The sequence below is a fragment of the Chiroxiphia lanceolata genome, chromosome 2, assembly GCF_009829145.1.
Source record: "Chiroxiphia lanceolata isolate bChiLan1 chromosome 2, bChiLan1.pri, whole genome shotgun sequence".
Classification (NCBI taxonomy): Eukaryota; Metazoa; Chordata; class Aves; order Passeriformes; family Pipridae; genus Chiroxiphia; species Chiroxiphia lanceolata.
In genome coordinates, this window is record NC_045638.1 from 57397763 (window position 1) to 57424603 (window position 26841).

General features: G+C 38.8%; 1 protein-coding gene across 4 annotated transcripts in view; it reads left to right on the plus strand.

Moving 5' to 3' along the window:
- Nucleotides 1-26841, plus strand: part of CAB39L (calcium binding protein 39 like) — a 63022-nt gene that overhangs the window by 20334 nt on the left and 15847 nt on the right. For all 4 annotated transcript variants that reach the window (XM_032679721.1, XM_032679723.1, XM_032679725.1 and 1 more), the window contains 3 exons: nucleotides 6065-6213; nucleotides 17468-17632; nucleotides 21936-22054. In XM_032679721.1, the coding sequence (XP_032535612.1) occupies nucleotides 6112-6213; nucleotides 17468-17632; nucleotides 21936-22054 (386 nt within the window). In that variant the 5' untranslated portion in view covers nucleotides 6065-6111. The remainder of the gene's footprint in view (nucleotides 1-6064; nucleotides 6214-17467; nucleotides 17633-21935; nucleotides 22055-26841) is intronic.

Here is a 26841-nt window from a genome sequence, read left to right on the forward strand (position 1 = left end):
TCTTGAGATTTTGGAATAATTTTGTTGCTAAGCAGGGTTGGTGTTCATTCACCTTATCCTAAAACTGTCCTCTCTTCTGTTAATCTTTTGTCTCATTTGTGATGTACCTCATTGAGGATTTGCAGAGAAGCTACTTGTTGTGTAGCCCTGATTCCTTCTGCATATTAAATAAAACACGGGTCATGTGAGGCGACTGCATTGGGGAGGATGAATTTGGCTTCTCCAGTTGATCATCACACATGGGGGCTTCCATCCCCTGGTTTGAGTACATTGCTCTGTAAGTGCAACAGCTTTCCTAAATATGGCAGGAGGGATAAATGAGGAGGGATTAAAGAGCCTCTTCCATGATGTAGAAACTGAATTAGCCAAAATGATAAAGAAAGTGCACTGACTCAGGCCCCAAATATATGGGTCTTAGGTACACTGCAGTCAATGAAAAATGAAGGTCTTTTCTTCCATTCAAGAAATTCTCACACGGTATAAGTTATTGAAATGTTTTGATTCTGTTCAATAAGTTGATGAAGACAAGATGAATGTCTGATACTTGACGGGAAGGAAATCTTTTAGCTCGTTTATTTTGGAAAACCAAATTGCTTGTCCAGAGGAGTGTCTGCAAAGAGTGCGTGGATGGGCTCACATGCTCTCTCCCGTTCTTGCCTTCTTGGGCAGGAAGAAGCATTTGTTACAGAGCTGCTTTACTGAGTCACTTTGTAGTGGGATGGGCTGCTTAGTAGAGTGATGTTGCTGCATGTGTTTTTCCTTCATTGTGCTTACAGATTCAACTTCAGAGGAAGTATATGATTAAAAGCAAAGAAATTGGGGAGAGTACCTATAAGCAGAACTAGATCTCTTACTGTACTTAATAGCTGTATTAAATTAATTTTTTTTTAGTACTTTCTCTTTATGAGCAGGTAAACTGGCAAAAGAGATCTTTTGAGGACTGATAAGGCATAGGCTTTGTTGTCAGATGATCTAGGTTGCATTCCTGACACAGCCACTTCTCCCTTTGCAGAGGGGGCAGAGTAAAAGGAGGTATATAGGTTTTGTGAAATCTTAGTTAAATGTTTGTGGAGCTGGAGGCCTCTGAGGGAAGGCATGCCCTGAGTATGAAGGCATGTTATGTTACCTTTGACAGGCTACCTAATGTCTTGTCCGAAAGTCATGTCTTGTAAAGCACATTCATCTCAGGGTTCAATTTGCTGCTTTAGTCTGTGTGATTTTTCTTTCTCCCTTTTTTTCTGACTCAAACAGAAATAGCCAGACATTTAGAAAGTGGTGCTTTAATACTTTCTTTTGGTGCTTCTTAACTTACCTAAAATAAAATCAGTGCCATTTTTTTTCCTCCTGAACAAACACAGAATAACATTCCCTTAAAGTATTTTTCTAAAAGTAGAGTTCCTGAAATGTGCTGGACACTCCAACTCTGGCGGCTGAAATGTCATGTTCGTGCTGATGGCAACAGCAGGCTGTTCCTCCTACAGTGCTGCTGGGGCATTTTCCTCATGACTGGGAGAGACAACCTCTGAAGCCAGAAGAGTTGGTCCAGTGAGATACAGCTGTTTCCTTTGGTCTCATAAGCTCCTCACAAGAGCACCAGTGAAATAACATCATCAGAACTAAATGTTTCAGAAGTTGGGTGGCCCCCCCTTATGAATTCAGGACTGCCCACAATCCATTTCTGATGTTATAAAAACATATGTTGAATAACCATTAGATGGAAAAAATTTTTCTAGAGAGTAGGAAAAGAAAGGGGCTCATTCAGCCCTGTCCCTTGCTGCCAGACAGCAGTGTCAAAAATCCATGAATCAAGCTCTGTAATGTGGCTGGTTCAAAACCTCAAAGCTCCCGTGGGTAGAAACCTTTACATTTTCAGCTGAAGTTTATTCATCAGCAGTTTATAGCCATTTGCTTCTGCATAAATAAAGTTTTATTGTTATTTGAGCTAAAATAACTTCTTTGGCTCCCCTGTATTTTATTCTAAGCTTACCAGGGGAGCCTTTTAGCCTTCTAGACAAGCTGGTCTTCCCGTTTTTCTGGTCAGCCTAGGGTCCTTCTCTCCACCCACTCTAATCTCTGTTGATTTTACTTGACTGCAGGTGTTTAGGATTGTGTACAATGTTCTGTACAAAGTTCTTTCAAGACCATACAGAGACATAAATACCTTTGTATTTCTGTTGACAATTACTTCCTTAATTCATCACAGATTTGCATCTGTTTTTCTCCTGTCTGTAAAATACTGTGTGTATTTGTATATGTCACCAGCTGCCTGTTTTTGTCATTTCTCATGGTAAGTCCTCAACTTGAAGCAGATAATCATAGAATGGTTTTGTTTGGAAGGGACCTTTGAAGGTCATCTAGTCCAATTCCCCCTGCCATGGGCGAGGATGTCTTCAACTAGAACAGGTTGCTTAGAACCCTGTCCAATCTAATCTTGAATGTTTCCAGGTATCTGGAACATCTGCAAATCCTGTTTCTTCTACCATTTAGCATCATCTGATAGTTTCTACTCTTAACTTTTATCCCATTTTTATTTTCTCGGTTCTTCACACAATCCAGTTTCTGATGATATTCCAATCCTCTTATGTGTTGATAATATCTTTCTATTTTGAGCCTCCACAATTTTTGTGTAGACTCTTAATTCCTATGCCTATCTAAGTACAGTCCTGTCCCCAAATTGCTGTTACCTTCTCAGTCAGATGACGTGATAATTTTCTTTCAAGTAGTTTATTTTGTACTATATTCAAATTAGTGTATTTCCATGTTGGACACATGGATTCTACTGTGTCTTCTCTGCTTAAAAATATATTCATAAGGAACTGTAGTATGAGCTACCTTTAGTAAGCCTGCATTACATTCTTTTCACTTGTCATTCATCTTTGGTTTTCAGTTATTTTTAGAGTGGTTTCTTGAGAAGATGAAGCTTACATGGTGACACTGTCTATCTCTCATCCTAATTCTCTTCCCATTGTAACTTTTGAACTAACTGTCAAATTTCAGGCTACCTTGACAGAGGGCTAGATGCCTGGCAAATACCAAGTTCCAAAAAATGGACTGAAAATAAGTGATGAAAAGAATAGGGCCTTTAAACCAAATTAGTGCCTCTACTGAAGAGAAGACCTTCCAAGTAAAAGCTTAGAGAGCAGATAGCTGATACAAGGAGGAGGACAGGACAGAAATGCCCTGCTGTGTTAAGAGCTTTAGCAAGAGCTCATGCTTTCAAGCCAGTCATAAGGAGCAAATCTGGAGGAGAGGAGTCCGAGTCCTTGTTTTGCCACATGCCTTGTGGAATAGCCAGTCATAAGACTGAGTACAACTCCCAAATCTCATCAAAGTGACTTTACCCCCATTTGCTTCCACTTGTAATTGTGATTAGCAGGTGTCCTCATAGAAGATTCCTGAATGAAGAATGAAAAGGGATCATAACCTGCAGCTGCCAGTATGTATTTTCTGAAGTGATGGATCATCTGTTGCCAGGTGATGATGAGTTAAAAACTGTAATGTAAGAATCTGTGGTTAGGATAATGGTAGAGTATGAAGTGAAGAGAAATGTATTTTGTGACTGAACGGTGCTGTGGTGATTTGGTGTCAAGACTGAAACTATATAGTCAAAAAGTGCTAGCCTTTGTTCCCAACTAATCTTGTAGTTTTATGGGAAAATTAATGATTATTTTAAATACAGACACTCTACTCTAGATAGTTATGTAAGTACTTTTTGGGATGAAAATATGTTTATAGTCAACATTTCAGAAATGTGAACTTCATTTTTTAAAAATCTCAGAACCTCTAGCTGAGGAGTACTTCATTTTAAAAATCAAATTATGTCTCCCTTTGCTTTCCTTTTTGTGGAGTCTTCTGAAAGGGAAAGATGAAGGGAAGATTTAAGCATTCTGGTTATACCTACCCCAACCTGGATGAAAATACTTCTTTTCTGAAATGCATCTCTCTTGCTTTCAGACTCTCTCTGTTGCATCATCACATCCTCATCCCGTGTCTTCAGGGATAATAAAAACATGCAGGTCCTTCTCAAAGTATGTTGTGAATTATTAATCTTCTATTTGCAGCACATGTGGGATTACCGCGTGCTTGACACTTGCTAGCAGCATTTAAGCACCTTTATTGTATACCATTGGCATCCCAATCTTTTCCTGTGCTTGTATGTAGCTGAACATGCCCAAAAGAGTGAGTCGTTAGTGTACCCAGCCTTTAATCTTGTACTTTGTCAGGTTGAGATGTGACTTTGCTCTGTTGCAAGTTGGCTGGTGGTGCCAAAGCTTGGAGTTGTGAGCTGCATGGGAACAAGGCTCTGCAGCTGAGGGCTCAACAGCTGAGAGTGAAGGTTATGTAGCGAAAACTGCAGAAATAAAAATGAGTTTGAACTGGACTGTGAGGAGCTTGAAAAGGGAAAGCTGAAAGTGGTGAGGTTTCAGACGTTGAACATGAAAATATCCCTGTAAAACTGACCCAGCAACAAATGAGAAGCTATATACAAATTCGCCTACTGTGGACACTATAAAAGAAATTTTGGGTTAAATAAGACACTTAAAAATATTTCCTCCAGGTCATAGAAACTGTAAAGATAATCTGCAAAAATGTTTTGAAATGTTTTAGTAAGATGTTAAGACAGAATCTGTATAGATTTGGTTTTTTAAAGTCAGAATTTTGCACTTTGCTGTTTTATATGTTTGCTATTTATAGTTGCAATAGAATGTATGTCTAATCTGGGTATTAATTCCATAGGATATTTGGGGATTACTAACACATGGATGTATGGCACAAATGGCATCATATTTCCTGATGGAAGCTGTAGCATGTCAGTAATAACAACAAAGCATGAGAGGAGTGGGTTCTTTGGGACCACTGGGTTTTCTTCTTTATGCTGTGTGTATTGTGCTCATTTAATTCTCTTCTTTAAAACCTCTCGTATAAAGCTTTTTTGTAATTGTAAAAGTTGAAGAATAATGAGATTGAAGTGATCTGTGCATATATTTATGTTTTCACAACAAATTTTGCAAGCGTATGTGTGGAGGGATTGTGATGGTTTTGTTTTATTGTGGAAAGAGAAGAAAGTTTGAGATTATTTTTGCTACTTTTTTTTTTTTTTTAACCTCTTTTTCATTACTGTACAAACTGGAATGCAGTCCAGAATAGTGCTCTCCCTGGAAAGTGGTACAGCTTTAACCAGAGCATATTCCCATCTGTAGTCAGTCAGTCATTGACTTCAGTAGGTCTTTATATTAGACCCTCAGCAAAACCCTTAAGAATTCACAACTTAATGCTTTGTAAGATGAAAAACTAATCTAGTTGGTTTCTTTCATATATAAATACAGTGATGTGGTATTTGCCTTTCTAGCCTTACAGAGAAAGAATGTTTTAAATTAAACAAACAAATAATTTTCATTAAAATGCTCAGTCTTCCGTTTAAATGTCATGAAAACATTTGTGTTCGTATTTGGACCTGATCATCTCTTCCTTATTTAATTCAGCCAATGTTTTACACAAGTGAGATCTGACCCACAAATTCTTGAAGTCTGTCAGACTTAGGAGATAGCTTAAACTGCTTCCTCCCAAGAAGCTTTAGGCTGAAAAAGAAAAGCTGAAGAAGAGATGGCAGAGAATCTGGGACCTTAACTTGCAGTGCTCTAAACAAAGGATGCGTTTGGTGTGCTGGCATTCACAGTTGCTTATCTGCATCATGATGGAACTAGTGTAGTCTGACGGAAACCCTTAAGAGAATTCTAGAGGAGCCTGCCAGATGCACAGTGTCCAAAATATGTTGGACGTAGACATAGACTAGCTGGAGTGCTGACTGTGTAGATCAGGTCTTTGGGAAGCATCCAGCTCCTGTGCAGGTGCTGAGTAGTTGCTTTCCACATGCTAATGGTGGCTTGAGAATCGTGGATGAACTTGCAATAACTGTATGTGAGAACTTTTACTGCTTCACTGAGCAGCTGAAACAAAATGTAGTGCCTGAGGCATATTTTTCTTGTTCATAATGTTTTTGTGTGTTTTTATTGCGTTTTTGTATAAACCTTAAAAACTGTTTTTATTTCTTGTTCAATTTAAGGCAGTCCTCTTCTGTCCTGAAGGAAGAAATCCAGGTGAAGAAAGACCATGCCTTTGTTTAGTAAATCGCACAAAAATCCTGCTGAGATTGTGAAAGTTCTGAAAGAAAACATGGCCATACTGGAAAAACAAGAAAAAAGGACAGACAAGGTATGAGATGATGTTGTAGAAGACCAATAAGGTTTTTATGCTGGGGGAGCAGTAGAATAAAGGGAACAAAATTGTGTTTGCTCACTGCCCTGATTCTGCAGGTACTTGCCTGTGTAAGTAGCTGAGTGTTGGAATGGTTCTGCTGAAATCAGGGGTCTTTTGCATTGGTAAAATACAGCAGATCCGGGGGCCAAACCAAAAATGCTGACATCCAGGAGCCTCAGCCAAAACGAAGGATGATCTCCCACTACTTCAAACAGTAATGCATCTAACAAAACATCTTGGAAGGCTATTTGAAAACTATTATACTATTAATTGTTTTAGCAGGATAACAAATGAGACTGTCAATTAATGTGTAGGTACCCACAAAGCAATACTTCTGATGAACTTTGTTCACATAAAACAGCAAACCTGTATGTATGCTAGTTCTTCCTAAATGAGCTGTGCTACTCATATTCTAATTATAGTGCTAGGCTTTTGCTAATATTACTGCTCTCTTCTAATTCTGTGACACAGACCTGAATTGCTTTTGCCACTTTTCCAGTGACCACTTGAGAAGATGCTCCCCAACATAAAAAATGCTCCCAATTAGACATTTGTGCTTGCATAAAATCAAATAATTTTGTTTTCCTTTTTGCATCTGAGTATATGATTTTAATTAACAACGAACTAATTTTAAGTTAAAACTGAATGTCAATGGAAACAGAAATAGCTGATAAGTTATATTAGTAGAGTTTTCATGGAGCTGATATTTGCATGTGTGCATATTGTGCTTCCCCCAGTTGTGCAGGAGCGTGTATTAAAACAACCCCAACCCAAAAGGTAGGCATGGAGCCCTTTGCACCCTTAGTGAAATCCTCTTGAACCTTTTTGGTTCAGAGGAAGTAGCTCAGAGTGTGTTAATTATGTAAGATTGGTCACACAGATTTCTGGGAGGCCTCCGGTATTTGATGTCTCATGCTGAAATACCTTCAGTTAACTGAAAAGCACTGAGAGAATTTGACTCAACTAAAACATAAGTAACTAAATAAACCAACAGAATCTGTTCTCCCCTGCTGAATTCATCTTTTGGAGCCTGATTAAAGAAGACATTCAAAGCAGAAGCTCTAGACTCGGATTTCTTTTCAATTTGCCTTGCAGCATGACTCCTCTGGGTTGTGGTTTTGAGAATTTTTGGCTTTGAGCTGGTTTGTTTATTTGTGTGTCAGTGACAAAGGAGAAGAAATTCAGACTTCTTAGAAAATCAAGAACTTGATGTAAATCTTTCATAAAAGTCAGAACAGCTGGTGTGTGTTTTCCTCACAGAACAGAAGATATGGGAGTGTTTCCTTGGCATATTAGAATGGAAACAGCTCGTGAACTTAATGACGCTTATTTTATAGGAGGAGGTTGGTTTTCAGTTATTTTTTATGTCCTTCATTGCTATGGGGTAGAGGCTGTTCCTGGGGTAAACGAGGGTGATCTGGGGAGAGGAGAGAGTGGGACAGGCAGTCCCTTCAGCAGCAAGGCAGAAGGTGAAGAAAGCAGCCTTTTTTTTGTGGGTATATGGATTATATGGCTTGTTGACTCAGAACTTTGTGCTGTGATGTAGAAGAAACATATAGGGCCTCCTTCCTTTCAGGAGGAGGGAAGATGTGAGACTCCCTTGTAATGCTGCCTTTCATCGAGAGTGTGCACTGAGCTGTTCTGAAATAAATACCTATTAAAGAAAATAGCCAAATTTGTTCTCCTGAGTTTAGGGAAGTAAATTGTAAGGAATATCTTTAGTACTGTGATGATGATAAACTTTAAAAAATGGCAGGAAAAACAATCCCCCCAATCGCATGTGCTACTATCCATTCAGGTTTGTGGACTTAGTAATACCATTTTTAAGTGTTGTTTGAAATATGAATTGGAGAAGAACAGATGATGGAGACACTTTCAATGGCACAAAGGTTCTCAAAAGTTAGTAATGCTAATAAGTAACATGTTTTCATGTGTATGATTAGAGAAATTTAACTGAAAACAAAAGCAAAGAAAAACAAAGTACAGTGCTGTACACTGTGCTCCTCAAAACTTGTCAAGATTTTTAAATTTACCTCCAGTTTGATTTCCAAATGGAGAAGAAACGTGTCAAACTTTCATGAAAAGCTCCAGAGGTCTGGCTCCTTCAAGAGTCAGAAACTCTGGATATCTCAGAGCTGGTTTTGGACCTGGTGGCCCTGTGAACACAGAAGTTTGGAAAGCAGAAATCCGAAATTTTTCAGATTTCTGACTCCTTGTCTGCTGTGAGAACTAGAGGGGTACTGTTGTGCCTCACCAGAAAACCAAGGTTCCCAGAACTTCCAGGGTATGACTCCAGAGAATCCCTGATTTTACATGCAGAATAGTTTCAAATTAGGTCTTACTTCAGATGCTTAAACAAGAAGATTTATCCTGTGACAATTGAGCTGTTATTGTAGTACAGCCAATATGGTATGTGGGTTGAGACAGCTAAAAGCTGCTAATACAGCTGGAATTGGCATTATTATACATCTTTTCTGTGTCATTTCCATGTACACACATAATATAGGAAAGTTTATACTCTTTCTTCTTGTTAGTCATAGATTAGTACCCATTCAGGCTTTAAGTACTGTTGACTGAGCTAGCATCTGTCTTCTTAGATAAGGATTGAATTTGACCCAGTTTCTCCATGTGTCTTATTTTTTTTAAACTATTAATGTGTGTAGTGTTGCCATAATGCTTTTTAATGCTTTTTAAACACTCTCAACTGAAAAATAGGCTAAGTTTGAATGTGTGGTTCTTACTTTTATGTGTGGGTTTCTTTGTGTACTTGCATGGATGTGTGTGTCCTTAAAGCTTTGCCATTTTCTCAGCTACATTCTCATGGTTGATAGACCACAGGTTGAGAAGTGCCAGCACACGTGGCTCCTTTTTCTCTGAAATGCTCTTTCTAATAACTTGGTTTTATAATTTTTTAAAAATAACATCTATTTTAAAGAAGGCATTGTAGCACTGGCAAATCTAATGTAACAATTGGGAGATTAAGAAGGGTAAGACAGAGCTGAAAAAGTGGACTAAAGCCTTCTTTATCAACCATCCTCTTCTCTTCCAACATCTGAAATAAAATAAAATGTTATTGGAGCATGTATGATTGCTGACATCCTATTCAGGCTTTGATGTGGTGAAGAATAATTAATTAAGTTTTATTACAAAATTCTATAAATGTCATAAAAATTTTAATCTCAGTCATGTCGGACCAAAATGTTCTTGAATTTAATAAAAAAAGCCCATTCTGGAATTAGCTAGAAAAGCAGGGAAGTATTTAAATACCTAAGAAAGGAAGCCTTCAGTGCTTAGACTCTCCTCCTTCTTTCTGGCACAAATCCTGTAGCATTCGGAGGATGCATGTAGGATGTAAATAGGGATGAGGAGAGGAGAAACCCTGATATCAAGTGCTCAGATCTGTTGAACCTGAGGAAGAAGGGACAGCTTGTGACATGCTGGTCACAGTGCTTCATTTATTACTGATATGTTGCCATGTCTTCTGTTGATTGATGTTGCAAAAGATCATTAATAAAAAGGATGCCTGATCCACCTCGCAAAAAGAGGGGTATGACATCCTGACTTCTCAAAGTCTTGTGTTCAGCTGCTGAGTCCAGTCGGCACAAAGCAGTGCAGGTGGCATCCAGTATGTCACTGAAGAATGTCCTTGAACACATCACCCTCTTCCTGCTAACCACACACCTTCGGGTGCGGCAGCCTGACTCAGTGCCATCTGTGGTGCCTACAGGTTTGGTAACATTTTCTGAACTTGCCTTGCAGCAAAAGCCTTTCAAGTGTCACAGGCTTTTAATTTAGTGCAGCAAATGGATCTGAGGTTGGTTGAAACTCAGTCTAATCTTTGCAGGTAGTCTAGATGGGCCAGAAGATTTGCAGTTTCTGGTGTAGCTGATCCAAGATTAAGGGTTTATTGCAGAAAATGAACCCAAATGCATTACAGCAGGTTCAGGGTGCTGGGCTGAGTATTTTCCTAGCAGGCAGAACTGCAGGCTGTAGCACCTTTATCAGTGTTCAGAAACAGAGTGAAGCTAGATGTACAATAACCTGCAGTGTCTAGCTTCTGCCCCTTTCACTTCAATATATCTAACAGGAGTGCTCGTTTAGGTAGGTCACTGTAATCTGTCCTCTGTTTCACCTCGGTGTGCTGTAACAAATTTGGTACTGTTCAGAAGGATCAGGAGAACAGCATTTTATTAAAGCTACATTTAAAAGACTTCAAGATTTCTGGAACAAATATTTCTATCAATAAATCCTGCTTTTTTACATAGCAGCAATCAAGCCATTATAGGCTCTTGTTCACCTCGCTCGCTGCTGCGTTGATAAAGCGTCTGGGGACTGGTGTGTGAGGTGAGGTGCATGCGGAGGACACGATGTGCATTTGCATGGAAGAACAGTTGCGTGGCTGCTGTGAATGTGAATACCTGTGGATGCGATTCTTCAGCTGCCAAAGTCAGTTGCAAAATTGCCTTCAACTTCATTGCTGCAGACTGAAACTGAGGGAATGAGATAAGAAGGGCTTGGCACCCCTTCTTCCTTGCTCTGTGTGTCCTGGGGTTTTGTGGAGTGTTTCATGTTTCAGCTTCCCTGTTCTGCTAAGGCCTGTTGTTGCTCTAGAGATGGGAGAAACTCCAGATACCATCAGGTGCTGGTGCCAAGAGTTTAAACCTGTCTCTTCTGGTTGCTTTTTACTTTTTAAGGGCCTCACAACCTTTAGTTCTATCTTAAGTGCAGGATTAACAGTGGGAAAGGAGTTTATGTCCAGGTGGGGCAAACCTGTCTTCTCCATTTAATCATCCATCCCTTTAAAAGGTGTTTCCCTGTTGTGCCTACTTGGCCAAATTGTCATTGCCAGCTTCCTTGAGTACTAGTCCATAATGTTTTACTAAATGGCAAACTTCAGGCCTCCTGATCCAAAATGTCCACAATTTGTTCCTATGGATCAGTTTAGCATGAAATTGTATCAAGAATAAGTCAGCTGAGGTGATCCTGAAGTTACACAGGTGTTGGATTCCAATTCTGCTAATGGCTTTTCTTGGGAGTCCTTACAGACTGTAGAGAGAGAGACCTGCATTGGCACTATTCTTTTAGGAGAAAAATTGGTTTGAATCACATAGAGAGAGTATTTTTAAACCAGTTAAAACCAAATCAAGGAGCTTTATGCTTTTGATTGCAGTATGTAGCGTGGAGTACTGGCAGATCACTGAATCACACATTGGAGTGTTTAACATCACACTGGCAGGCATCTGTGTGTGTTACTGTCTGCTGCTGTGCAAGAGAGCAACAGTCTGGAAATATGCTAGGTACACAAACAGAAGCTGTATTGCCCTATTTTTCATATTCTTATGAACAATTGAGGATTTCTTCACCAGGCATCCTGTATTTTTCTTATGTGTATTTGTTATCTGAGTTTGGGAAGGTGGAAAAAGTTCTTGCAATCTGTTTTTTATTCACTGTTATGGTTGGTCATAAATGTTATATTAAGTCCCCAGATGAATAAAAGTAAGAAGAAGTCCTTCTGACCTGTAACATATGGACATACATGTGAGACCTCTAATTTGTTGATGAAACACAGGTAAAATAGAGACAGCCTGCTGAAAACTTTGAAGAGTTGCAGCTCAGGTGTAGGAGCTCAGACTGTTGATTATTCAGGGCCTTATGCTTTTCCCTATATGTTGTTTGTAATCTTCCTTGGAAAGGAGTAAAAAGATGCAATGGATCTACCTTAAATAAGAGGAGATCCATTTCTCTCTCTCTCTCTGACAAGCATAATAGGTCTGGATCACAAGCACTTAATATGGCTTTGTTAAGATAAATGTGAAATTACCCTAAGTAGCTGAGGAGAGGAGAGGGGAAAGGTTAGTAAGTAGAGGTAATTTTTATTAACCCAGTTGGAATAGCCAGAAATTCATGTTGCTGAAGTTGAGGACTCTTGGTAAAATATATCTGTGGTGTGCTATGTATGGGGGTTTTAAAAAACTGTCTGTATGAAGTTTTGATTTCTGAAGCAGATCTACTTTGTTTATTTTGCTATATCACACAAGCAGTGTTGCAGATAAAATAGCTTAGCCTTTGAGTATGGAAAGTCTTAACTCATGTAATTATGGAAATAAAAATTCAGCTTTCTCCATGAACAACAGATAAGAAGGCTTTGTTTTAGCCTTCCATGCTGTTCTTTAAAATCTTACTGGAAGATTTTGTAACAACAACAAAAAATATGTAAGTCTTGGAGGATTTCTTTGTACCTTAAAGGAAAAAAAAACCCCAAGAAACTCCTTATTGAACTCTCTCGTATAATAAGAGGAAAGAAAATTAACTGTTTTGCAGCATTCCCTAATAATGCTGAATTACTGCCCTAAGAACACTGTCATGCACTTTGACTCTCCTGTAGAGAACAGTCATAAAAACCAGATAAAGCTCAGAAATTGTCTTTTAGACCTGGCCAAGCAAGTTAAACTGAAGAACCCAATATTAAAACTGTGGGAAAGGAAGATCAGCACTGGAGTATGGAAATATTTCAATACAGGCATAGTAGTGTTATCCATTCTGTAATAAAGACTGGACCTTTGCAACAAGATTGGCTGATCTTCATGTGTGGGATAGGCTGTGGAGAGGAGTGTCTTGAGGTCTTTCAGGGAAGATTTTTTTGTATAGAATTTTAGGGAATCATTTCTCTGTAAGCTCCTTTCTTTGTGTTATGTTCCCGTTAAGTCAACAGCAACAAGACTTTGATCTGTGAGGAAAATAAGCTGTGACAAGTATCTTCAACTTATAAAATTTCCAGCTTTTGTTGTTGAAGCTGTTGGTAGGTTTAGAAAGACACATAAATGCTGACAAAAAAACAACTTTATGAGTAGGGCAGGTTGAACGTGTTTACAATTTGATTTAGAGAAGTTATGTAGGCTTATCTATGCTGTCAGTTTTCCAGTTCTAAGGCTACTGTACATCCTCTAGCCCAGATGGGTTAGCAGAGGATTGTTAGATTTCAACATTTTCACAAAATGCTGTGTTTCAAAATGGACTCAAAACCCTCTTGTGGGTTGCTGGTCTCTATAAACTATATTCCATGGATGCAGAGTTATTTCTTGTTGGAAATAACTTGTTAGTCCTGTGTTGGATCAAAATAGAGAAGAAATGTCCATCATTGAAAAAACTGCCTTTGTTGCACAGGTGGGTCTAGGTTGTGCTCTCCTTCACTCCCCTTACACAGCTATTGCAAATCAACCTTGTAACTCATTGGACACTCACCCATACACCCACCTTGAATTTTAGTATTCTGTGGTGGAATTGGGTCTTCCCAAGTCTGGACATTGTGAACTAAGATGCCTGTAGACTAGAAACCTGCAAGTTGCCTTGGAAGGTCAAGGTCCTGACATCTTGTGCAGGGACAGCACTGAGGTGTGTGCTGGGAATCAGCTTGCACTTCATCTTTGCTTTGTTGTCCCTACCCACAACTTTTGACTGATCAAAGTTCAGCTTATGCCACTCTTGACATTTGTATGTAATACAGATAAGCTGTTCTGTTCAGGATTGTGTGTTTAGTTTTCTTCTTTCCCCCCTTTTCCCCCTCTGCTCACAACAGCTTTTGTAAATATAATGGCATAAATTCAGTTATGATGTAAAGGACTCATCCTTAGAGGGTAAAAGGAAAATCTGGTGGAAATAAGATTGTGACTAATTGCAAGACTGAGGCAAATGGCTTAAAGTGCTTAGATATTTCATGAAACTGTTTCTTTTGCTCTATAACTTCTGCTGAAGTGATGCTTGCAGCACTTTGCTATTGTTGCTGTTGCCACTTCTGGAAAATAAAAAGTAATGTGGAAGTCATAATAGACTTTGGATTTTCTAGCAAATCTCCTTTTTTATTTTTTTGTCACTGAAATTCTGTCTGTGGCATTGTTAGGGGGAACAGTATCTTGCTGAGGCTTTTTGTTGATTTTTGCAATTTTTCCTGAAGAGGGTCAGGACCGGTCTGACTTCTTCTGTAGATATGTTTCTGTCATCCTGTATTTCCATGTATTTGTGTGAATGTATTTGCTTTGTTGTTTGTTTTGGACACATCTTGGGTCTTTGTATCTTGGAATGTCTTTTTTTTTAGCAAGTTTCCATGCCAGAAACAGTGCTTATGTACTTAAGGTATTATTCTAAAAATGCTTTAAGTGGAAATGTCAAAATGGAGGCTAAAAGTGACCGTTAATTTGGGAATCTGTGTTCAGGATTATGGTTTTCCTCCAAATAGATTGTGAGGGATAGGCACTGAAGAGCAGTCCTCAGATTTGACCAGGAATAGCTTTTGGTGGCGGGCTGAATGTCAAACCAGACTATCTGGAGGATATGAAGGAGGAGGAAGTTAAACCCAGAATGTAAATTGCATGTAGAAAAGCTGAGAAGATGATCAGATGGGATGGCAGATGATTAGAGAAGTACAGCTCTTGTGCCCAGTTCTGCCCATCAACACCAGTGTTCTGTAGTTTCATTTTCTCACACAGCGCTTTACTTTTTCACCTCCTTTTTGAGAAAAAAACCTAAAGCTGAGCCTTGCAGGCATTTTTCTACATATCAGAAAGGACTACTTACACTTGAAAACAAAATTTATTATTTTTTTTTAGCTACAGTACACCAGAGATATTCCCACCCTGCCCAGCAGAACAGGTGAACAGCCAAACGAATGAGTTTTTCCTTTGATATGAAAATATTTCCTCAGCTCTTACAAAGACTTAGAGCTTTAGTTTCCAAGATAGCATCCCTGTTGTTAATCCCATCTGTACTCTGTGGGATCTCTCAAGTGACATACCACTAACATTTGAGGTAAAAATAGGCTGTTTTGCTGAGTGATGGTAAGGAACAGCAAGATTTCTACTGGTTAAAGTTATCACATACTCATACTCATTTACATGCCACTCATGCTGACCTATATCAAATAGCAGAAAACTGAGAGTAGGTACTAGGAGATTAGAGGAGAACAGTTCTTTATGCTGTGCAGGTCAATGCTTGAATCTTCCAGATAGGTGCAATGTAAAAGTGGCTTTTTATTTTATTTTTTCTTTTTTTTTTTAGGATTTCTAGGTTTTTACTACAATTTTTATCCACTATATGAATAAAAACTGTGATTTAAATCACTGTTAAAGTATTGGGAGATGAGCAGCAGGTGAGAGATGCCTCTTCATAGCATTGTGTGGTTATTTTATGCAGATTGATGGAGTGGTATTTGAAAGAATGACATTTTTCCTTTCAGTTTATTTGAGAGATGTATTGAAATTATTGATCTGGCTTTAAATATCCATTAATGTCCTATTAGGTTTTACAAATGACCCTTGGGTTTTCTGTGTGTGTCTTGATTATTTTTTTCCACCTGCTATGCTAACAAAATACTAATTTCAAGTAAAGGTGTTGCAATATAGATGTGAAAGGCTACTTTATCTTCAGAATCATTAACCATCCTGCCTGGCACTTTGCTTTCATTCTTAGTTTTGCTTTCAAACCTGTTCCTTACTTACTTCCCACTCCCTGCCAAAGAATCCAATCAGCCTTGCTGCAGGTCATGTGTGTAATAAATATAACCAGACCCAGGAAGAGCCATTGCCTCCATAGCCCCATGTCTGGAGCAGGTGGCATTTAAAGCACACACATAAATGTACATGAAAAAATAGCACCTTTGCTCCACGGAGTCTTTATTTATACAAAGTGGAGCAAACCTGTGAGGAGAGCGTGAGCCAGAGCCGCCGTGCTGCAGCCAGTGGTCATTTTCCTTGGGAAGTGGGATGTTGTCATTCACATCTGATTTAAACCTGCTGACTACCATGAATGCTAAGCTGTTACCTTTTTATAGCTGTTACCTTTCCTGTTATAAGCGTTCTGGTCAAGATCTTTTGTAAGGTAATTCTTGATTTTTCCTCTACATTATGTATCTGAAACATTGCACAGAATTAGTTTACACTAGGTGGGAACAAAAGATGAAAGATTTGTTTTACTTCACTTGGTGACAGCTGTGGAGCTTTACTAAACCAAATTGTTTAATTTAAAATTTCTCAACCTGAGACTGAAGTACCTGTGTGGTCAGTAAGCAAATCCTTTGTGGAAGATGCTGGCTAAAACCACACGTGATGAGGAGAAATAGGTGGTGGCAGTGCAAAGGTGTCGGGTTTTGGCTGGCATAGAGTTAATTTTTTTTTCTAGCAGCTGGTACAGTGCTGTGTTTTGGATATAGGGTAAGAATAATGTTGATAACACACTGATGCTTTAGTTGTTGCTGAGCAGTGCTGACACAGAGTTGAGGCCTTTTCTGCCTCACCCTACCCCCCCAGCGAGTGGGCTGGGGGGGCACAAGAAGCTAGAGGGAGACACAGCTGACCCCAACTGGCCAAAGGGATATTCCATAAATTATGGCATCATGCTCAGCATATAGGGTTGGGGGGAAAGCTGGATGGAGGCTGCTGCTCTGGAACTGTCTAGACATCATTTGGCAGGTGGTAAGCAATTGCATTGTGCATCACTTGTTTATGATTATTGTTATTGTTATTACTATTTTTTGACTTCTTTTCTGTCCCATTAAACCGTCTTTATCTCAACCCACAAATTTACTTCCTCTCTCCTCCAGTTCTCTCCCCCCTTCCACTGAGGGAGAGTGGGCAAATTGCTGTGTGGTGTTTAGCTGCCTGCCATGTTAAACAATGACACAGGGGTACGAGGATTTATTTGGGTTACTATTAGAGGAACTGGGACAATCCATCAGCAAGTAGCTGATGGGGAGGCAGAACAGCAGCCGTCCTGCTGGCGGGAGCAGCTGGCTGGTTTGGTACCTCCATCTGGCCCATCCTGCCCCACATGTGCTGATGGAACACACTGGGGAGGATGAGGGAAGCAGTGGTGAAATTGCTGCTGCTTCTGCAGGGCAGTGCCTATCTCCAAACCTGTAAAGGATCTTGCAGATGCTTGATGGTAATTGCTGTCTTGCCCCTATTTTATGCTTGTGGTCTGTAATTGATGCCATGCAGTGTATAAATTGAATATATCTTGTGTAAGACCTGCAGGATACAGTGTGGATGCTTCAGCCTTGGTGATTGCATAAAATAGTTAAACCATTTTTTAATAGGAAACGATCATTGTAAGTATGATTAGAAGTGTTATTTTGAAATGCATGTCTTTTAAAAGAAAATCCTTTTCTTTTTCTTGTGTCTTTTTCTTTAAAACAAAACCTGTTTCTGCTGGTGAACAGGCATCAGAGGAAGTGTCAAAATCTCTGCAAGCAATGAAGGAAATTCTGTGTGGGACCACAGACAAAGAGCCACCTACAGAAATCGTGGCCCAGCTGGCGCAAGAGCTATACAACAGTGGCCTTCTAGTGACGCTTATTGCCAACCTGCAGCTGATAGATTTTGAGGTAGGTCAGCATCCATAAACCTTTTCAACTCCTTGGTTTCAGTGTTGTCAGTGAGCAGAACCGTATTTTTGTGAAATCTAAATAATTTTATTGCATTCAAAACTAATTTTCACGCGCTAAAGAAAGCAGCTGCTCTAAATCAGTCAGTGCTGTGAAAGATGTGGTCATACACTGGCAGTAAATAAAATGCATGTGATTTTTTTTTTTATTAAAACAAAAACAATGACAAGATATTACCATGTGTATCCAAACAAGATAGGAAATGATGCTGAGAATACTATCTAGGACTGACCTTGTAAGCTGCAGTGATAAAACTCTTTGAGATAGTGCAACTGTCAGACCCACTGTCTCTGAAGAGTATGTCTGATTTAGAAAGGGTTCAGGGACATGGAATAAAAATAATTAGAAGAATGGGAAGATCTCATGTGGCAAAGACTGAAAAAAATTAGAATAGTTTAGTTGAGAGGAAAGGAGTTGAAAAATCTGTTAAAAACTCACAGCAGGGTAAATTGGGTGGCCCTCACTTAATTGTTTGGATTAAAAGAAGAAAGGAATATAACTTTTTTAGAAGGATTAATCTGAATCTATTATATAATTTAATTATATATATATATATATATATATATATATATATATAAAATTTATATATTTTGTGGAACTTCTTACCAACTTTGTTGTTAATATCAAAAATGTAGTAGACAACTGCTAAGACAACTATGTTTGCTTATAAGTAAGAAGAAGAAGAGTTATAGTGGAAAAGGCTGCAGTAATTCAGCATAGATATAAACCCTTTTAACTGATATCTGACTGGTAGGGACTGGGAAGAAACTTTGTCAGTTCATTGTAATATTCCTGTGGTCTACAGTCAGCTGGGATAGTGTCCCCCAGGGACTGCTGTTATGAGTTCTGTGATTTATGTGGCTCCTGGCTGCTAGTGAATTGTTACAGGTGTCTGAACACCAGGGAGAAATCCCCAGCTTCCCAGAGCCAAACCTCCACCACTGAGGTCTGAAGCAGGAGCAGTACCCAACCTATAGGCAGACACTGAATTGATAAATCAGTTCTCAGAGATAAATTGATAAATCTCTTCTCAGAGAGATCTTCTGATGCTCTCAGAGCCTCCCTTTTGTGGGAATCACTTTCTTGTGGAAGTTTTTTCTCCTTATATTAAAGTTATTTTCTTTCCATTTTGTACATGAATGAAAGGGAGGAACAATGGAAGACTTATGTTTTCTTTTTCCCCCTTCTTCCCCCCACGCCCAGTAAAGCTAGGATTCAAGGACTTATTTGTTTATATTGTATTAATTTTTGAAAGTGTTATTAGTAGAGTTCTCTCACTCTTTATTGAGAACTTTTCCTTTGTCTTTTCCTTGACACCTCTGGTTACTGTTGTGTCATAATTGCAAAAATACTCAAAACTCATCAACCCAAACCCCTAAAAACTTTTTAAGAGAAAGGAGATGGAGGAGGGGAAGATACTGTCAGCACAGAAGGGACACTACCGCATTTTTTTAAATTACATGACAGTCTGTATTGCTTCTATCAGAAAAAAAAACCTGTATGGACATATTGAACACACAGTCCTTAAATGCAAGCACTGAATGAAATACCTAATCTGTTGCTGAATTACTGTTATTACAATTTTAATAATTCTAGTTGCAAAATAGATTTTCCCATGATAAAACTTTTCCAACCATTTAGCAAAGCTGTTATACATACTCTTTTGGCAAAACACTAGAAACAAAATGCCATCGAACAAGAGGATAGTAAGAGTATGTGCTGCTTTGTCTTCATATCTCCACTGACTTTTCCAGTTGAACTCTTCTGCTTCCATTTTGTTATTGTGTTGGCCACAGCTGGTATTTTGGTTTCTTTGTTTAACAAGCAATTTCATCACTCTATAACATACAAATTATTTTTTTGATCCATACATAATGGTAGAAGGCAAAATCATAAATTACTTAAATATCTGATTTCCAAAGGAAATAATGTTTCTGTAGGTTACTTTGTTTTGTCGTGACTCCCTGTCTACTCCTCAGTGACCCTGTTGCCCACTTGGATCCCAGTTTTTCACAGCTGTACTTCCTTTTGAAGATATGTTTTCCAAGACTGTGTAGGGAGACACACACATCCATCACACATCCATAGAAAACACAGCTTTATTGCTTCTGCCACTCAAGAAACGTGGTATCATTTTGGTGATGATATTGTTAAGAAGCACTAAAGTTGGGTTTGGGCGGGAGCTCAGAATCAAAATCAGACTGAATTTTTAGAAACTTAAAATACTAAATTTACTGTTGAACTTTGAAGAACTGGGGAAAGTGTACACACTGAAAAAGTCAACTAAAAATGTAGATGTTACTAACTGCGTGGAAGCCTAAAGGCTCACAAGCTGTATAGCCTCTAAAATAGGCAGTAAATAGCTGCAAACCTGGTACTGGTTATGTTAGAATCTTTCCCTTACTTTACCTTGAAATGGGAGCTAAGTTAAGGGATAGGTATCATACAATTTGTTATTTATATGACACATCCTTGGCAGTTTTTCTTGTTCGTGTCTAGGCACTTTCTCTTCATGCTGCCTTATCTTGTGCTTCAGTGGCCATATATATTTCATTATAAGGCAAAACTGAATTGCAGATCCAAGTAAGAAGTATTTCAAAAGTATTCCTACAATTTTCATATATGGTGGTGAGGGAAGTCTGTCTTGGTTCCCTCCTATCTGCCTCCACTCCCTCCTGGAGAAGCCAGGGAGATTCGCCTTCATGGATCTCTAGAAAATGAGATATAATTGCATACATATATATCTATATCTATCTATTTATCTTGTCTCCTCTCTGCTCTTGCATATAAAGCTGCAATGCACCCAATCTTAAGTAACTAATATAAAATTTGACATAGCAGAGAGGATCACTAAATTTTTGGCCATCTTTACCTCACTCTTTCAACAGCCCTTCTTTATCTGGATTGGTTTCATCTTGGAGTGCCTGCTGAAGCCACTTGGGATCACAGGATTCCAGGCATACAATAAGAATGTTTTATAGATGGGAGAGAATGGGATGACTTTATACAGAATTAACCTAATTGAAAGGATGTCCAAGGGTCAAAAAAAAGTGTTGCAGATAAAGGCAGATGGCCTGGCCTGCTCTGATTTGATTCTCCTGTTTAATTCCCTGAGTCCCCAAATCTCTGAGTCTCCAAGCCAGATGGGCTGGAAAAGCAGAATATTTTGTGTTTCTCAGCAGTGATTTATTTGTAGAGGTGAAACCAGGGAATTCTCCTCTGTGTGAAACTATCTGCTCCTTGGCTTCAAACATTCAATAAGTTCTCTGCCAAGGAATGTTTGTCCTCCCAAGACAGATCAATGAGCATGTACAGATTACAAGTAACCTTTTGCTTTATCTTGCCCTGTGCATAGTGACCTGCTGTTGACTCAGTGCCTTGGTTGCTGGTCATTAGTGCAGCAGTCTCCCCCCTCCCTTAATTTCACTCATCAATTTGTCTGCTGTGGCCAGGGGGGAAAGTGATGGGGGAGGAAAAGGATTTCTAATGCAAGATGTATTGGCAAACCTTGTGGTTGAATAGAACATAATTTGAAAAGACTTTCTGAAAAGCTGTTTGCGCAGAGAAGCTTTTGAAGATAAAGTGTGATTATGTAGGTATGTGTACACAGGAGGAAATTAAGACAAAGTGAATGATCTTAGTTGTGACTAAAGCAGAGGCATATATATGAGGCAACCATTTTATTGGTAGTAATTATTTAATTTTTCATGGTGTAATAGTGAGCACAGTTTAAATTGAACCCTGATTTTCAGAAACCCAATCACATTTGGTATTGTTTGCATTTAACTAATGCAAAGCTTTAGCCTTGTGGGTCAAGGCAGTGGGGCAGTGTATTAATACTAGCTTGACAACTTAAATTTGGGGGCTACGGGAGCAACAGTACACACTGCAAAAACATGTTTGGCTCAGGGGAGTGGCTTGCTTTTATGGTGTTTCAGTGTTGCTATTTAAAATAGCCAGGGACTTGCTTTACAGAATAAGAGGAATGCATATCCTCATTTAGAAAAAGAAAGGTGTAAATGGGAGAGGGGTGATCATTGTCTTCAGAGCCCCCGACAAAGGAAGCCTTCTTGTGGCATTGAAGAAACAACAAATATGAGATAGTGAGACTGTGAAGAGCCCAAAAATACCTGAAGCTAACTTGTTCTGTTTGCAATTTCATTTCTACTTTAAATAGATATTATAGTAAATGGTCATTTGTCCATGTTTTTCGAAGCGAAGATATATTTTGCTTTTTTAACAGGGCAAAAAGGATGTTTCCCAGATATTTAACAACATCTTGAGAAGACAAATCGGCCCACGCAGCCCTACAGTGGAACACATTAGTGCCCATCCGCACATCCTATTCATGCTTCTAAAAGGGTAGGTGCTTTAATTTTATTTCCATTAAAGAGTATTGCTTGGAACATGCCAGCATTGCAGTTGATCTGCTTTCTCACTTTTAGTTTTTTTTAAAAAAAGATTTTCAGGTCTTGTTCTAGATTTCTTGTTCTGTTTCTTTCATATTGACTTTGTTTCTATGTAACTGTATACTTTTTATTGACTGGATTATTTTATTTGACCATTATGTCTTTACCAAACTTCATGTTGAAATAATTACGTGCTGATTGTTTTTGACTGCTCCCCATGTAATGTGTACTTCAGTTCTTGCCCTAAACTCTTGTGCAGCATTGTTGACGAATGCTGAGTTTCATTTAGACATTTTTGCATTGCAAGAGTGACCAGCAGGAGTGTCTGTAAATAACTAGAGTCAAACTGGACCACTGTGTGGTAGAACAGAGAGAAGCAAAAATGCATTAGAGTAGTTGTGCCTGTGGGACAGACTTCTCACACAATACTTGTGGCCACAAGTGAACTTCAGTTTAAGTTGTTAATTAATTCTGTAATTAACTTCACAACTTTCAGCATTAAATTTTTTTTTTTGGTCTTTTAACCTTGGGGACTCAGAACCTGGTGGTTCCCAAGATAACTTGGCCGAGGAGAGGGAGTAGATTCCTGTGTGGAGAGGACATCAGCTGTAGTTGTATTCAGGAGTGCACAAGTGTTGACCTAAAGCACATGAGTTTTTTGTCCCCTTAACTTTTGACTAAAAGCACCTTTTGTTCAGTAACCAGTTTTGCTTTTCCAGCTCTTGAAATCTACTGTTTTCTGCTCAATTTTCTTTTGACTTTGGGATTTCGTTTACTTTTCCCTAAGGAAAAGAGAATATATGTCATTTGGATTAAATAACTGATGTGGAAATAAGTGCATTTATTAGCTGCTCAATTTGAAACAATGTGAACTCTTATAGTAGCTCTATGGTCACACTGGTAGCAGCCATCAAACCTTTTAAACTAATAGTCTAAGAGAATGATTTTTTTTTTTGAAGTGTCTTTCTTGCTCTGAGATTAAGGATTTACATTTTTACCATTGCTTCATAGCCAGAAAATACTTTAGCATCATCTAAGGATTGTGCATGACAAGGCTGCAGCCACAAGGGTAAAATTTCCTTCAGCCAGCCTCCCCCCTCTCTCAGGAGCAGACCACAGCCAGGAGAAGGATAAGCACAGGAATCCTCTAAAATGTGTTTCCTTTGGAAGCGGCCACATTCCAGCACATCTGAGTAAGGGAAAAGTAACTGAGAGAACTAGTCACTACCATGGATCTCAAGAACAGTGAGCTTGTGGTTGAGTGTGGTGGCAAAGCTCTTGGTCACTGCCTTCCTGGCAGGGCAGAGTGGTGGTAGCCCATGCAAGTGTCTGGGCTGAGCTGGGTCTTGCTCTTACAAGTATAGTGATTTGTTGTGATTTAGCTTCAGTGTTGAAACTCTTGACTTGTTTTGAGTTGCTAAACACCAACCTGCTCAGAAAAGAAACAAGTAAGCTAGTTAAAATGGATTTTGGTTTCATTAGTTCATTAAAATTCACCATTTATATAAACCTCAAAGTAGTTGTTTTGGGACAGTAATGATAATTCTCTCCATCATTGTTACAACTTCAATTTCAATTTCATATGTAGATTCAATCATTTTTTTTCCCTTTTCTCTGTCTTTGCTTTTTCAGTTTTTCACTCATTTTGGTTTTGCATGTTGTGCATGTATTGCTACCATATGTATGAGCTTTATTTAAAGATAAAAAATATTTTTAGGTCATGACCCAGATTTTCTTTGGCATCTGTAACAACCAACAACATTAAGATGATAGTAAAGTTTTTATGTTATGTGTATGTGCTGCTGATGGACATTTTACTGCAAGTGACCTGTCTCAGCGAATGTATTTAAAAGGCATCACTTAGGTGCTTTTTTGGAGATCCCTGATGCATGCAGCAGCATGTCAGTGTTAGTTTGGTCCCCAGGATCCTTGTTCGTGATTTCTTGACTAGCTTTCTGCAGCACTGCACTGTATCAGAATTGCCATTTCTGGAGTGTCTTGTTAGAAAGTGCTGTTGAATTCATCAGCAGAAGTCCAGAAGTTAGTCCTGTCCAGCCCTGACAGTAGTGCCTGAGCAGCTACTGCAGAACAACGTAGTGATGTCAAACATGATGATGCCTTATCTGCCTGTGTCCTGCTGCTGGGACTGTCTAAAAATGATTCTTGAATTATGTGCCTACAGCAAGGGCAGGCCCTGAACACACAACTAGCTGCATGCCCACAGTGTGCAATGCGTGTGTGCAGTGGGAACTGGGAAACACACACCTAGGGTTAGACACCATCACTTCAAAATGTAACTTGAAGATGTTTTCATATTTATTTAATGCTAAATGCATTATATTGTTTATATTAGATAAAATATATTTATCTAATTAGATAAATATATATTTATCCAATGTTAAATGAAATATAGGAAATCAGAATCTGCTTAAAGGAAAGTGGATTTGGCTGACTTGTACCATTCCCTTTTGTTACATGACATCATGACATTACCTGGAGAGAAAAAAAAACCCATCTCTATCATGACTGTAGAAGAAATGGCCCAGGACTATTGTGAAGGCTTCTCATAGTTTTACTTCTGTTGGATGCAAAGTTTCCTCTCCCCACGACAGCTCCCAACAGCAAAAGGTTGCATTTTTGTGGCTTAATGCAAGAAGGATCCTGAATCAGAGATCACACCCAGTATTTCCTGCCTAATACTGCAGCAGCAGTGCCAGCTTTAGATAACTGTTCTTACCTTTTAGGCTTCGTTTTACTTGTTGCCTGCTTCCTTCCAGCTTCTTGGCTTCAGAAAACACACAGCACATAGTCCCCTACTTTTCTTTTTTTTTTTTCTTTCTTTCATTTTGGTAGGTTATTTGACCTTCCTGCTGCAGGAGGACTTGGTTTAATAGTATCTTATTTTCTGTGTGTGCAGGCTTTGTTTTATGAGTAGGATTTCAAATGAGTAGAATGTCTGGTGCATATAGAGAACCAGACGTATTTGGGCCAGTTTTTTTTCTCTGGCATCAGCGTATCGCATTAGCCCAGAAATAACTCTGGTCCCTCGCAATTTAGAATATTTTTCCCTCCCATACAGTGACTGTTGAGGACTTCATTTATGGGACTTACATTGTTTTTCTCTAGTGACAAATTTATAAGCCCTTTTGTGAATATATATATCAAGCCACATGCTATCTCAAACCTAGACACTGCTTCGATGTGTGTTGTAATGACCTCTTCATATCACAGTGCAGTTAAAGCTTTAATGGTATATTGGCTGAGGTTGCAGAATTCCCCTTGAGTTTATCCTTGGATATACTAGATTATCCAGGCTGTACAAGTTAATGTCAAATCAGATCAGAATATATCTGTTTGTTAAGACCTGGTGTCTCCCAGGCTTGATGCCTTCCTAATCTCCTGTTAGAGCTCCTCACCTTGTACTGTCTTTTGCACTAACCATGCAAGAATGATTCCCTTTACACTGAGATCCGTCTCTGCTCTGTCTTGCCTCTTTCAACCTCCACTGCAAGTGTTTTGAAATATTTCAAGTCCATTGTTTCATTATCTAGTTGCCCCCAGTAGTCACTGAGTGAGGGTTTCTTTAGGTTGTAAATTCATCCAAACAGAGAACTCAATGGCTTTTTTCTGCTGTGGAAAAACATCAACACAGAGCACTAATTGCTCATTAGAAGTGATTTTGAAAAACATTTCTATCGTTCCTGCCTGGTGGCTTTGCATGTACGTGTGGGTGCAGAGAACATGCTAGCTATGACTGGGCAGCCTGTAAACTTCTTCCAGGCATATTTCAGGAGCCAAACCCAACTTTCCTTGCTTATATGAACAGCCAAAGGTCCATAACCCACTTCCAGATAATGGAGCATTTGACTAAGAATGATTCTGTTGATACTTAATGTTTTTAAAAGTTATTGTGTTGGAAACAATGTAATTTGCTTTTATTCCAACCAAAATATTCATTAGCCAACTACTAAATATTTTCCTGGCTGCACTCCTAGGAGCAGCTCTCCCTCTTTTTTCCTTGAAAATAGTATTCCTGTTAATGGAGTTGATACTTCAATGGGTATATCAGTGAATTTCCGTTGTCTAAAGAGTTATAAATCAAGTTTGCAAATGTCCTCAACCAAAACAAATAGGGGCTGGAGTGCCTGCATTTCCTTGAGGGTGGGAAGTTTCATTTGCCTGTTCTGAATAGCAATTCATTTTTCATCAAGCCAACTATTGTTGATACTAGGTTGAAGTATGCAGCTCTGGTATGCTTGGAAAACACTACCATTCTTTTAAATTGCAAGCTGGTGGTAAATTTGAGGGCCCACTCACAGCACAGATGGCATTTTGTGTTTTTCTTCCTTTTTTTTTTAATTTCTTTTGGCCTAGTGATAGGAATTAATTGTGCAAAGGAAAAATGATGCTGATAAGCTCTGGGTGATAATACACAGTTCTGATATAGTATAGGCAGTTTATTGAAACGAAGCATGCTTTCTGTCCCCTTGGACTTCACCAGTTTCACATGACCAGAGATTACTGGAAGAAGTTCATTTTAAGTCTTTCTTGACTGTTGGATTTAATCCTTCCATTTTTTTTTTTTAAATGTATTTCTAACAGTTTTGTTTCAGATTAATTTCAGCTTTAAAGAAATCAAGACTTTATAGAAACGGAAGAAGATATGAATTGCCTCCCCCTTCCCTTCCTCTCCCAAGATCGAGATGTGTGCTGGCTCCTGGCTTTTGCAGTGCCTGTGCC